At 34.9% G+C, this 12,366-nt stretch overlaps 3 protein-coding genes and 1 long non-coding RNA gene across 5 annotated transcripts in view; 1 reads left to right on the forward strand and 3 right to left on the reverse strand.

Annotated features, from left to right (window-relative positions):
* Positions 1-4,113, reverse strand: part of LOC118068173 (claspin-like) — a 47,880-nt gene extending 43,767 nt beyond the window's left edge. For both annotated transcript variants that reach the window (XM_035085392.1, XM_035085391.1), the window contains exons 1-2: positions 3,972-4,113; positions 27-3,898 (exon numbers count right to left, since the gene is read on the reverse strand). In XM_035085392.1, coding sequence (XP_034941283.1) covers positions 27-3,898; positions 3,972-4,017 — 3,918 coding nt within the window. In that variant the 5' untranslated portion in view covers positions 4,018-4,113. The remainder of the gene's footprint in view (positions 1-26; positions 3,899-3,971) is intronic.
* Positions 4,114-5,719: 1,606 nt separating this feature from the next.
* Positions 5,720-7,517, reverse strand: LOC118068174 (actin, muscle). Its single transcript, XM_035085393.1, has 3 exons — positions 7,364-7,517; positions 6,947-7,097; positions 5,720-6,864 (listed from the first exon to the last, which is right to left on the reverse strand). Exons 2-3 carry the CDS (start codon positions 7,070-7,072, stop codon positions 5,860-5,862), a joined length of 1,131 nt encoding a protein of 376 aa, XP_034941284.1. The 5' UTR covers positions 7,073-7,097; positions 7,364-7,517; the 3' UTR covers positions 5,720-5,859.
* Positions 7,518-7,708: 191 nt separating this feature from the next.
* LOC118068177 (uncharacterized) lies at positions 7,709-12,021 on the forward strand. The gene is made up of 2 exons (XR_004690480.1): positions 7,709-8,158; positions 10,603-12,021. It is a non-coding gene; the product is annotated as an uncharacterized lncRNA (long non-coding RNA).
* On the reverse strand, positions 9,202-11,355 carry LOC118068175 (actin, clone 205-like). The gene is made up of 3 exons (XM_035085394.1): positions 11,277-11,355; positions 10,347-10,496; positions 9,202-10,265 (listed from the first exon to the last, which is right to left on the reverse strand). The coding sequence occupies exons 2-3, from the start codon at positions 10,470-10,472 to the stop codon at positions 9,261-9,263; spliced, it is 1,131 nt and encodes a 376-aa protein (XP_034941285.1). The 5' UTR covers positions 10,473-10,496; positions 11,277-11,355; the 3' UTR covers positions 9,202-9,260.
* Positions 12,022-12,366: the final 345 nt, after the last annotated feature.

Consider the following 12,366-nt stretch of genomic DNA (forward strand, 5'->3'; position numbering starts at 1 on the left):
TAATTAAAGTGAAAATTTTTCCTTACATGCAATAATTTAGATTTTTCTCCAACGGGAGTGCTCATTAGTTGTGATACTGTTCTAGGAATGATTGTTTTACTTGACGTAATTTCCACGCTTTTCTGCTCAGCATTACTTCCTTTCTTCTTCAAAACTTTCATTCCTAATTTGAATAAACTTCCACTTGATGTCATCTCTTCACACAATAAGTCATCATCAGCAGATCGAATTTTTTCTTCTAAAAATTTCTCACGTTCTAATCTGAATTTTCGCCATTCCATTTCATTTGCTATTTCATTTGGATCTATTGGATTGTCAATATCATCTTCATCCATCGGCTTTAATAAAATCTCTTCAGATAAGCTATCAATGTTTTTCCATTTAAATTTACGTTCACGGCCTGAGCCATCAGTATGTAGATCTCCATCTTCAAACAATAATTCTTTAAGCATCCTAACGTCTCTTTGATCGTCATCTAAAATTTGTCTTGCATGCATTTTTCCCAACTGATCACGCATTTGATCCTCATCGATTTCTTCATCATCTCCATCTTCTAATTCAAATTTATCAAGACCTTTTTCATCTTCATCCTCTGATCCCCATTCGCTCTCACTCAATTCAGCTTCAGCTTCAAGAAAATTAGCCGCCACCTTTTTTATATCTTTCTTTGGTACGACAACTACTTCATTTTCTTCAGAGTCATAATCAATGAATTTTTCTTCATCCTCACTCTCTATATCTTCATCTTCTTCATCACTTGAATTAACTTTATCTCCATCCTCCTCATCGTCAGACAGAACCAGCTGCTTAACTTTTTTCTTTTTCTTCAACTCTTTCTTTGCACTTATTTTTTCATTACCTTTTTCAATGTCCTCATCCTCTGAGGATGAAGCAATATGCAATGACTGCCATGGTGTCGTTTTAGTTTCTTTTTCTTTTAAAATATTATCGGAATGATCACGTGAGTTTTCATCAAATGTTAATTTAAAATCTTGAGATGTTTCATCAGTATTTTCAATACATTGCTTTTGTGAAGCTTGAGTTTGAAATTTTCCTGAGCACATATCTAAAAGTTGAGACTCAGAAATAGGTTCATCAGGTTTAGAATCAACTAAGCCAGTCAATTTTGGAGTAAAGTTATTTGATTGGATATTATTTGACTGTGTAAAATTCCCAGAACACAAAGCCATTAACTCCTCTTCAGTAATATTTTTATCTTGAGATTGGAATAATTTTTTGTCTGACTCATGTGTTTGCGTTTGAGTACTATCGATATCCCAACTATTCATTAGGCTTGGGATTGATTTCGCCGGTGACTCAATACCCAAAGACTTAGAACTGAAGAATGAATATTGATTACACTGTGACTGCAAAGATTGTGGATGACTAGGATTGAAAGGAGTCTTATAAATTTGACTATTCATTTCTGTATCACTTCGAATTGGTTGGTAAGATGGTAAATCTTCTTCATCTTCAAAAATATCAACATCTGTTTTTGTTCGTTCAAATGGCTTTTTGGACTCTATAATTTCAGAATTCTTAGATTGTTCATTATCAGAATTAGATTCATCATCGATTGTAACAATTCTACTGAATTTTTTGGATGCTTCCTCTTTGCTGTCATCTTCGTCATCCTCAATTTCATCTTCTTTAGCTTTGTCTTCATCTTCCTCTTCTTCATCATCTTCTTCATTCTCGTCATCACTCAAATCAACATTTTCTTCTTCACTAACTTCAGCTTCATCATCTCCAAATTCACAGTATTTTCGTTTATTTTCCTTAATAGGCATATCATCTTCTTCAGGTTCACTTTCTTCAGCATCTTCGTCAGCATCTTCTAATTTTGAATGTTTTTCTTCAAATTCATAATCGTCATCAATTCCTTCTTCTTCTTCTTCTTCGTCAACAAATTGTCGTTCCTTCAACTTCCACTCTTCATTCCTTTTGTTTAGCATTTTCTTCTTCAAATCTTCTTTCAAACGTACTAATTTTGCTCCTGGTTTGCTTAATTCTGGATCCTCAGTCTCATTAGTAGAAACTTTATAAGGAACAACATCTTTAACAACTTTGATTCCCTCAGATGTAGTCTCGGTTTGAAAAATAGTAATGTCACGATCATTCTCGACATGCTTATTAGTGGCTGAATGTTTTATTAAAAATCGATCCATTAAACTATTTATAGCTTCTTTATTAGGTTTGACTTCATTAGTCAAATCTATGACCATTCCTGGACCTCCTCGTAATTTTGGTTTAATATTAGGAACGTTTAATAATAAATTCTTTTTAACATTTGTCACAGATGCTTTTGGAGCTTCAGTTGTCTTTTCAGAATTACAATAATCAGGAAGTGGTGAACCTAGGACCACTTCATCCGGATCTTCGTTTTCTTTATTACTTTGCTCAGGTGTTGAAGAGTGGGATAATGAATCTTCGTTCATTTTAGATTCTACTTCAATCAATTTTTCAATCTCATCATCAGTCATTATTTTGGCATTTAATAGTTCCTCATCTTCATCCGTTAATTTATTAGAGTCAGACGATAAAATACTAGTAACAACTTTGGCTTCTTGTGAATTTTCATGACAATCGTTTTTATCTGTATTAACATCAGATTTATTTTTGTTTTCGGAATCATATATTTGATCATCATTCATAGTAGTTAAAGATTTCAATAGTAGAGCAGAAGATTTCTGGATTTCTGGAGACAATAACTTACTATCTTTATCAATCTCCACGGTTTCTTCAGTGGTAGGCTTTAGTTCAGGTAAATCAACGTTACTATCATCATCAAATAGTCGTCTAGAAGCAGCAGCTTTAGCATCTGGAATGTCTTTTTCGTTTAAATCTTCTTGAAGAATATTCGTTCCAGGGTCTTTTGTTTCATTACATGTTTCATTATTGGAAGACAATTTTTCTGGAGAATCTTTGAACTGAAGACCACCATCAGAATTCTCATCCTCTGAATCAGATTTAAAAAATTGTTCAGCTTCTTTTTTCTTTTCTTTCAATGCTTCATCCACGATTGCAGCAGACATTTTCAACCTGGCAGTCGACGTAAGAGTTCTAGGTAGACCCAATACAATTTTTTTCCTGTTCAAAAATTCTTCTAAAGTCCTTTGTTTTGCTTTATGATATGGTAATGATACAGAAGATTCACGAATCAATCGTTGAGTTTCACTATGAATTTGTTTCATTGCTTCATCTTTTGCTGCTCGTTTAGATCCAGTTTTCTTTTTTGGTTTCTCTCCTTTATCTTTTTTAGATTTTTTTTTAGAACTACTTTCGTCTTCAGATTCCTCTTCAGGTATTTGTTTATCAACGATTTTATTACTAGCATAACTTTCATCTTCAGAATCAGAATCAATTAAAGTACTGAATTTTTTTGATTTATTGTTATTAAGGTTTTCTAGATTTTCAGTCTTTGTTGAAGTATCTTCAACATCTTCACTATTTTTACTGTTGTTTATTTCTTCATTATGATCACTATCAGAGTCACTATTAATTCGTTTTTTAACTTTGGAACTACTAATATCCTCATGCATCTCAGAAACCGAGTTCTTTATGAGATCATCTTCAGAGTCACTGTCAATGATAGTTCTAAACCTACTTCTACGTTTTATATTTAAGTTATTTACGTCCCTATCATCATCATGGTCATCCGAATCTTTTCTACTATCATTATTTTGATCACGGAAATTTCTATCCATATTTTCTACACCTCGATTTTCTGTATCAGAAGAGGAGTCTACACTCATGGCCTCACTTGTTGCTCCACTTACTTCAACTGTCTGATTGTTTACATTCGACATTACGAAATTATCTGAATCACTTGTTTTAGTTTGAATATGTAAATCAGTATTGATTATATGATTATTAATCAATTTCTCACCTGTTGATTCTGTAAAAAAAAAACAAACAATTACGTATCAATATTTGGTTATTTATTTTACAAATTTTATCAATTTTCTTACCTGCAACTATATCACTACTATTCACTAAAATTTCCGTAGATTCCATAATAGTTATTCACACAGTTAATACACTTATTTATCACTATAGATTTATTCAATCATAATTCACACACGAATGCTAAAACACGATGATCAGCTGAAGATTTCCGCGCCAAAACTAATCAACAACCATTAAATATGGCGTCTAGATGGACTAATTCCGACGCCATTGAGAATTATCGACGCCATTTTCAACCGACTCAGGAAAATTCCTCGAATCGAAACTGAATTCGAGTTTCGAGAAACAGATGGCGACACTCAAATGTTTTGTTACCGGATGAAGATTCTCTATTTAAAAATAAATAAATTTGAATTTATAGAGAGGGCATTACCGCATTAGAACTTGTTTATTTTTAATTCTATTTTTAGTCTATTTCTACTGAAAAAATTAATTAACAGAAGAATTTGGCTGAGATGATTAATATTTTTTAAATTCCTATGATCATTGTGCTCAGACAATCATTGTCATTGATGAACATTCATATTTATTTGCAAAATCAAAATTATTGATAAATTATTTCATATCAGCTACTGGTTCAGGTATGATTAATAAGTTATTGTTTAAAAAGAATAGATTTTAAATATTTTATTTTAGATTCATTAATACACTAAATATATTGCAACACTAATTTACATAAAATAATCAAACCTTACATTGATTTTTTTGATAAAATTCTTTCAAAAGTAGATAAAAATGAAATCAACTGATATCAGTTAAAATGCGAAAGAATTGAAAATAATCGACAAGAGTGCACAAATGAAATAGTTGATGAAATGAGCAGGTTTATTCTCTCGTTAATTTTAGCAGCAAGTGCATAATGAGAATACGAGAGTTTTAAAGAGTATGAGAGAAGCCTTGTAAGGCATGACACAGCTAGGGATATCTGAAAGCAGCTTGAGTAGCTCTCCTCGTTCTTTTCCTCATTTACTCAGCGATGAGCTAGCCTGGTTGAACTCTATTTTTACTTTTTCTTAATTTGTCTCATGCATTTACCGGCTTCTTCGCCCGAGAGAAGTAAGACTATGAAGACTCTTGGCATGTGGCAGGCACGTGCCACTCCCGCAACGATAATCACCCAATACACTCCTGCATCTGCTCAATTTTTAAAAAATATTTTCACAGCTTTGATCAGTCAAAAATATATAGAAAGCACTTGAACAAATATAACTATTTATAATCACGTGCAAAATAAATTCTAAGTACGTGAATACATTGATAGAGATGAACAAAGAAAAGGTAATACATCAGTTTGACATGAAGAAAGTACAATAAAATTCGTTCATTTTATATATAATACGATTTATTATAATTAAGAGTCATAAAGGTATGATAAGAAGAGTGGTAGAATGCCGGACAACAATATGAGCCGACGATGACAAGTGTAGATGGTATTTTACACTTTTGATTATTTTCCAATTTTTCGGATCGTTTCAGAAGATTGTAAACATTACGAAATATTTAGGAGCAACAGTTTTCGAATGACTTGAAAATTATAATAAGTAGTTAATGATAGTGAGGACTAAATAATAAATAATTAATGTTATTAACAAATAATCATATTGTATAAACTACAAATTACAATACAGTCTGATAAATGTGTGTAATAAAGGCACTTTAAGTTGTATGTTTATTTTATATTTTTTTCGCATTAGTTTCGTTTCTGTTACCCCTCTCACGATGTTATATTTCACCCGCGTTGAGTTGCTTCAGTAATATTTGTATAAGAGAATAGTAATGATGAATGTGTAGTACAATCGTAGGACGATTGATAGATGATTTCGAAATGACAATGTATTATGATGGAAAATAGGCGAGGCGGAAGTCGGTGAAGCTTTAATTGTTGGTAGTTTAGAAACATTTGCGGTGGACGATGCCAGGGCCGGATTCATCGTATTCCTGTTTGGAGATCCACATCTGTTGGAAGGTGGAGAGAGAGGCAAGGATGGATCCTCCGATCCATACGGAGTATTTCCTTTCAGGTGGAGCGATGATCTTAATTTTGATGGTTGATGGAGCGAGGGCAGTAATTTCTTTCTGCATACGGTCAGCAATACCAGGGTACATGGTGGTACCACCAGAAAGTACGGTGTTGGCGTACAAGTCCTTACGGATATCGACGTCACACTTCATGATGGAGTTGTAGACAGTTTCGTGGATACCACAGGATTCCATACCCAAGAAGGAAGGTTGGAAGAGGGCTTCTGGACAACGGAACCTCTCGTTACCGATGGTGATGACTTGTCCGTCGGGAAGTTCATAGCTCTTCTCGAGGGAGGTTGAGGCAGCGGCGGTGGCCATTTCTTGCTCGAAGTCCAAAGCGACATAACAGAGTTTTTCCTTGATGTCACGGACAATTTCTCGCTCAGCGGTGGTTGTGAATGAGTATCCTCTCTCAGTAAGGATCTTCATGAGGTAGTCGGTCAAGTCACGACCGGCCAAATCCAAACGGAGGATGGCATGAGGTAAGGCATAACCTTCATAGATGGGTACAGTGTGTGAGACACCATCTCCAGAGTCCAAGACAATACCGGTGGTACGTCCAGAAGCGTACAATGAGAGTACGGCTTGGATGGCGACGTACATGGCTGGGCTGTTGAAGGTTTCGAACATGATTTGGGTCATCTTCTCTCGGTTAGCTTTTGGGTTAAGTGGAGCTTCAGTGAGAAGGACTGGGTGCTCTTCTGGAGCAACTCGGAGTTCATTGTAGAAGGTGTGATGCCAGATTTTTTCCATGTCATCCCAGTTGGTGATGATACCGTGCTCGATGGGGTATTTCAAGGTGAGAATACCTCTCTTGCTTTGAGCTTCATCTCCAACGTATGAGTCTTTTTGTCCCATACCGACCATCACACCCTATTTGATAAAAATAAAAATTGAATTAGTTTGATCGAATGCGATAATAAATAATCGTAGTTATTTGTTTTATTTAACTTACTTGATGGCGGGGACGTCCAACAATGCTGGGGAAGACGGCACGGGGTGCATCATCTCCAGCAAAGCCAGCTTTGCACATACCGGACCCATTGTCCACGACAAGCGCCGCAACATCATCATCACACATCTTGATTGGTTTTTATTATAACGTTCTGCGAAAAAAATTCCAAATTAGTCTTATCACAAATATAATCCTGGCCACTATCCACTAAATAAGAATGATTCACTCTTCGACTATAGAATCACTGAATTTTTTTTCTCAATTTAATTCCAATTATCACAGGAAACGTAAATTCCACGAAACTTTGTTCTCAATGTAAATCAAATTTATTCACATAATTTCAAACTTTCCACGTGATCAATTGGAATAAAATATCAATAGCAAAATATTAAAACAAAGAAACCTTTCAATAAGTACCGTGAGCAAAATTAAATGATCGTCGACGCGCTGAAGGCGTTCGTCTTGTATAGGACCGAGCAGCGAGTGGCGGACTAGAGGCAGTGTGGGGTCCCTTTATCCATATCGGTCTGAGCCAAAAATAGTGATCCGCCCCTTACATGGAAATCTACTGCTTCACTTTCGTCGCCACTCGTCGGCGTACGCAGTCCTTAGTCGCCCTAAGAGAGTTCGACGATGCTCGTCGTCGGCACTTTGTCCGGCGACGCCCCCCGAACCCAAATAAGGCGCTTGATACCCCACCATCTCATCAACGATGCTCACAAACTTCTGCAAGGGAGAGCAAACTCTTTCTCCCCCTTCAAAGACGTCGATCCCACGTTGGTCGAGTTCAACTCTTCTTCACTTTCTAGTTTTCTACCCCAAGTACCATATCGATTGTCCATTGTTGTGAAAACTCAATCGTTGTTTTTCATTTCATAATTATTCGAAATCATTTTTAATGCTTAATTATTTTTAATATCGATGAGAAAATAATTCGATCAGACTATTGATTAATAAAAATAATTATAGACTATTCTTCTATTTTAATCATGAACATACTTAAATTAACTTAAATAACTAAACAACTCCCATAGAAGATTGAAAACGTTTCTTGCATAGAAATGAAGAGGATTAGAGGATTTCCGATTTGTGCTAAGCATCCTCACTTTTCGTGACATTTCAAGGAGGCTGCATATGTACTATGGACTCACATCATCAACACATCTGGACGCTGTGGAGACACCCCACGAAGGGACAAGACCAAAGCACATGGTAAATGCGACTTATGGCATTTCGTGTGACCCTTATGCACTCCAATCCAATATATTACAAGCTTTTTTGACCAAGAAAGTATATTATTGAATTAGTAAAAAATAGATGATCCTATATTAACTCACCATGTGCAGGTTGAGTCAACAAATTCTTATCTTTTTTAATAAAACTATTTTTTGTTTCTTCCCATATTCATCACATCCAAAATGATATAAAATAAATGATTCCTTTTTTTGCTTAATTAAAACTTTCAGTTCATAATCAGCTTTGAATGAAATTAAATAGCTAAGAAATAATCAGAGAAAGAGTAATTAGTTTTAACAATGAAATAATGAAAAAAATTTTCGAGAAATGGTATTAGATTTTTTTTAGTTGAATTAATAATTTTTTATAAAAATTAGTTTCTGTAAAAATTAAGGAATGAGTAGAAGAAAATATTAAATAATTAAAAATTGCATTAAAATAGAAAAAGAAAGATTAAAAATAGTAATAGAATAGTGTATTACCATATAAAGACATCTGTAAGAATTAGACATAAGAGATCATTTGAGAAAAGAATAATGAGCATGCAGAACTAGAAATTGACAAAATTATTGAACAAAGATCAAGAATTTAGTAAAAGCTGGTATAATTAGATGAAGCTGCGGAAGAATTACAGAAACGCACCTTGTTGATTATGTAACTGAAAGTTGAAATTCCTGAATGAATAATTTGATCAAAACATATCTTGATGAATAAGCTAATAGGTGAGTCAATTTATAGCATGCTTCCATATAGTAACTCTAATAGCTGAAATCTTGAAATTAAGACAATTGATTTATAGATATTGATGAGTAAATCTACTAACTAATATGACTTTGGGAAACCAAAATAAAAGCATGTGGGTTGAACAGCTGTAAGAATATAAGGTAGTTTATTGCATAAGATGTTAACTTATATACAAAAGATGATATTTGTGCTCAAATGACAGCAATCGCCACCGGACTAGCTAAATACAAAAAGTAATAGCGTCATGAACAAAGTGACGAAGCGATACGATAATATATGATGTTTGAGAAATAATTTTAATAATATCAATGATAAAAGTTTTAAAAGAAACATCTTAGAAGCACTTGCGGTGGACGATGCCAGGGCCGGATTCATCGTATTCCTGTTTGGAGATCCACATCTGTTGGAAGGTGGAGAGAGAGGCAAGGATGGATCCTCCGATCCATACGGAGTATTTCCTTTCAGGTGGAGCGATGATCTTGATTTTGATGGTTGATGGAGCGAGGGCAGTAATTTCTTTCTGCATACGGTCAGCAATACCAGGGTACATGGTGGTACCACCAGAAAGTACGTTGTTGGCGTACAAGTCCTTACGGATATCGACGTCACACTTCATGATGGAGTTGTAGACAGTTTCGTGGATACCACAGGATTCCATACCCAAGAAGGAAGGTTGGAAGAGGGCTTCTGGACAACGGAACCTCTCGTTACCGATGGTGATGACTTGTCCGTCGGGAAGTTCATAGCTCTTCTCGAGGGAGGTTGAGGCAGCGGCGGTGGCCATTTCTTGTTCGAAGTCCAAAGCGACATAACAGAGTTTTTCCTTGATGTCACGGACAATTTCTCGCTCAGCGGTGGTTGTGAATGAGTATCCTCTCTCGGTAAGGATTTTCATGAGGTAGTCGGTCAAGTCACGACCGGCCAAGTCCAAACGGAGGATGGCATGAGGTAAGGCATAACCTTCATAGATGGGTACAGTGTGTGAGACACCATCTCCAGAGTCCAAGACAATACCGGTGGTACGTCCAGAAGCGTACAATGAGAGTACAGCTTGGATGGCGACGTACATGGCTGGGCTGTTGAAGGTTTCGAACATGATTTGGGTCATCTTCTCTCGGTTAGCTTTTGGGTTGAGTGGAGCTTCAGTGAGAAGGACTGGGTGCTCTTCTGGAGCAACTCGGAGTTCATTGTAGAAGGTGTGGTGCCAGATTTTTTCCATATCATCCCAGTTGGTGATGATACCGTGCTCGATGGGGTATTTCAAGGTGAGAATACCTCTCTTGCTTTGAGCTTCATCTCCAACGTATGAGTCTTTTTGTCCCATACCGACCATCACACCCTATTTGATAAAATGAAAATTGAATTAATTTGATCGAATGCGATAATAAATAATCGTAATTATCTGTTTAATTCAACTTACTTGATGGCGGGGACGTCCAACAATGCTGGGGAAGACAGCACGGGGTGCATCATCTCCAGCAAAGCCAGCTTTGCACATACCAGATCCATTGTCTACAACAAGAGCTGCAACTTCGTCGTCACACATTGTGATTTATTTTTATGTCAAATTCTGTTGCATGAAAAAAAAAATTTCATTAGATTTACAATTTATTCCTTATATATTTTCTTATTAATTTTTTTAAAATATTATCAATATTCTTTTTGATTTGTTACAGATCTACGGAAGAATTGACCTAGTTGCCTATAAACCGATCAGCCGATGGTGAGGAGTGGCTGCTACGCGCGTGATTCTATTTTGAATCAACGTGATCTATGTTTAGACGACGCGCTGACGCTCCCTATAAGTTCAAGCAGCAGATTATGAACCCCTGACGCCGCCGCAAGCACTAGAGATCACGAAACTCAGCAATAGTGAACATAATTGGTTACGCGTGCCAAAATTATGCTTTCGACAAAACGACCAAGAATTTCAAATCCGGCCAAAGACCCGTGAATGACTCAAACTCCTCTCTACTCATTTTCATCAATTTATCAAAATTAACCACACTTATAATAATAACTCTCATCTTTACTGCTATCCCGGAAGATGATGAAAGACTTAACGATACGAAACATTCCAATGCATCTAAAGATTTTTAATTAATTCAAATTATTCAAATAAATTTTCTTTTTTAATTTTAAATTCTTATTTTAATCTGCAAAAAATGAATTTTATTTACTTCTTATTACTCCAATTAATAATCACTGAACTGAATCACAACCGAGATTGAATAATTTTGATACAAAAGCACGTAACGAAGTAAAGTAATCACTTGAAGAGAGTACCCGAAGTCTGAACTCAAGTAGAAGAATCAAATTTCCAAGAAATAATATTTCCAGAAGTACGTACCGTGCACGGGACAGAATGTGATGGCGTCTGTGCTGAGGAGCGTCGCGACGTCCAATATATGCTCTCGTCCAGACGCCCCCGCATTTCCGTACATCAGGTTTTACTCGACAGGCACGAAAAAGGCGTGCGTCTCGGAGCATCGCGACGCTCTCCGAACTAGGCGACCTTATGCTCCAAAACTGGATTCGCTACTTGATTCTTTGACCCGTAAAACACTTTCTTTGATACTTTCTTTATTTATCATTCTCTCCTTAAACCCTTCCAGCTAGTCTATTTCCAACTTTTCTCTGAATTATTTAGATATTTTAATTGGAGATGACTTTTTACAGGACTTGAGTTTTATTAATTCCAAAGTTTTTAGGAAAATTCAAACTTTCATGATGAAAATGATGAGAGGAGATATATTTGCTTTGTTCAATATTTATAAAGTTAGCATGACAATATTAAATAAAATACTAATTAATTATTTAAATAATATGTTCAATAAATATTATTTGTTTAATTCTTCTGAAAGAAATAATTGGTTCAGTATTTTTCAACTTCTCAAAAAAGCATGAATAAAAATAATTGTTCCATATTTCTGGGTGGCCTAAAATATTTTAAAAATATTTTGGACTATAAGTGTTATCAGGGTAGCACACTTTCTAAATTTTCCAGCTTCTCCCTAATCGATATTTATAATCAAAGAACGACTTCTTTTACGAAGAACTACTTTTAATAATAAAAAGAAACTAAAAGAAAACAATGAAATAATCTTTCATTTATTTTTAAAATTATAAAATATTTCTGAATAAATTATTGTGATGAAATGGATTTGTTGAATTTTCAAAAAGTTTATTTAAATTTTATTTTAATATAGAAAATTTGCGTTTGTTTAATAATACATTATTATGAGAGACAAGTATTGCTTCATTCAAAAAAAAAAAAAAAATAGATTCAAAATAGCTAAAGTGTTGCTTAGAATGTATGTCTATTTAAAATCTCACGTTTCCTAAAACCCTATAAGAAAACTTCCTTAATCACACAGTAATAGCAGTTGACTTTTGTTAATATTGAAATCAACCTTGGAAAAATAAATTTTAAAACAAAG

This window comes from Chelonus insularis, unplaced genomic scaffold, assembly GCF_013357705.1.
Source record: "Chelonus insularis isolate UGA/USDA-ARS -01 unplaced genomic scaffold, ASM1335770v1 contig_399_pilon, whole genome shotgun sequence".
NCBI classification, from domain to species: Eukaryota; Metazoa; Arthropoda; class Insecta; order Hymenoptera; family Braconidae; genus Chelonus; species Chelonus insularis.

What these genes read in the sequence shown, in the direction of transcription:
- LOC118068174 (XM_035085393.1), bottom strand. Translation starts at nt 7,072, where the DNA reads ATGTGTGATGATGATGTTGCGGCGCTTGTCGTGGACAATGGGTCCGGT. An exon ending in TTGGACGTCCCCGCCATCAA is followed by an intron (nt 6,865 to 6,946) that starts GTAAGTTAAATA and finishes TTTATCAAATAG; the next exon opens with GGTGTGATGGTCGGTATGGG.
- LOC118068175 (XM_035085394.1), bottom strand. Translation starts at nt 10,472, where the DNA reads ATGTGTGACGACGAAGTTGCAGCTCTTGTTGTAGACAATGGATCTGGT. An exon ending in TTGGACGTCCCCGCCATCAA is followed by an intron (nt 10,266 to 10,346) that starts GTAAGTTGAATT and finishes TTTATCAAATAG; the next exon opens with GGTGTGATGGTCGGTATGGG.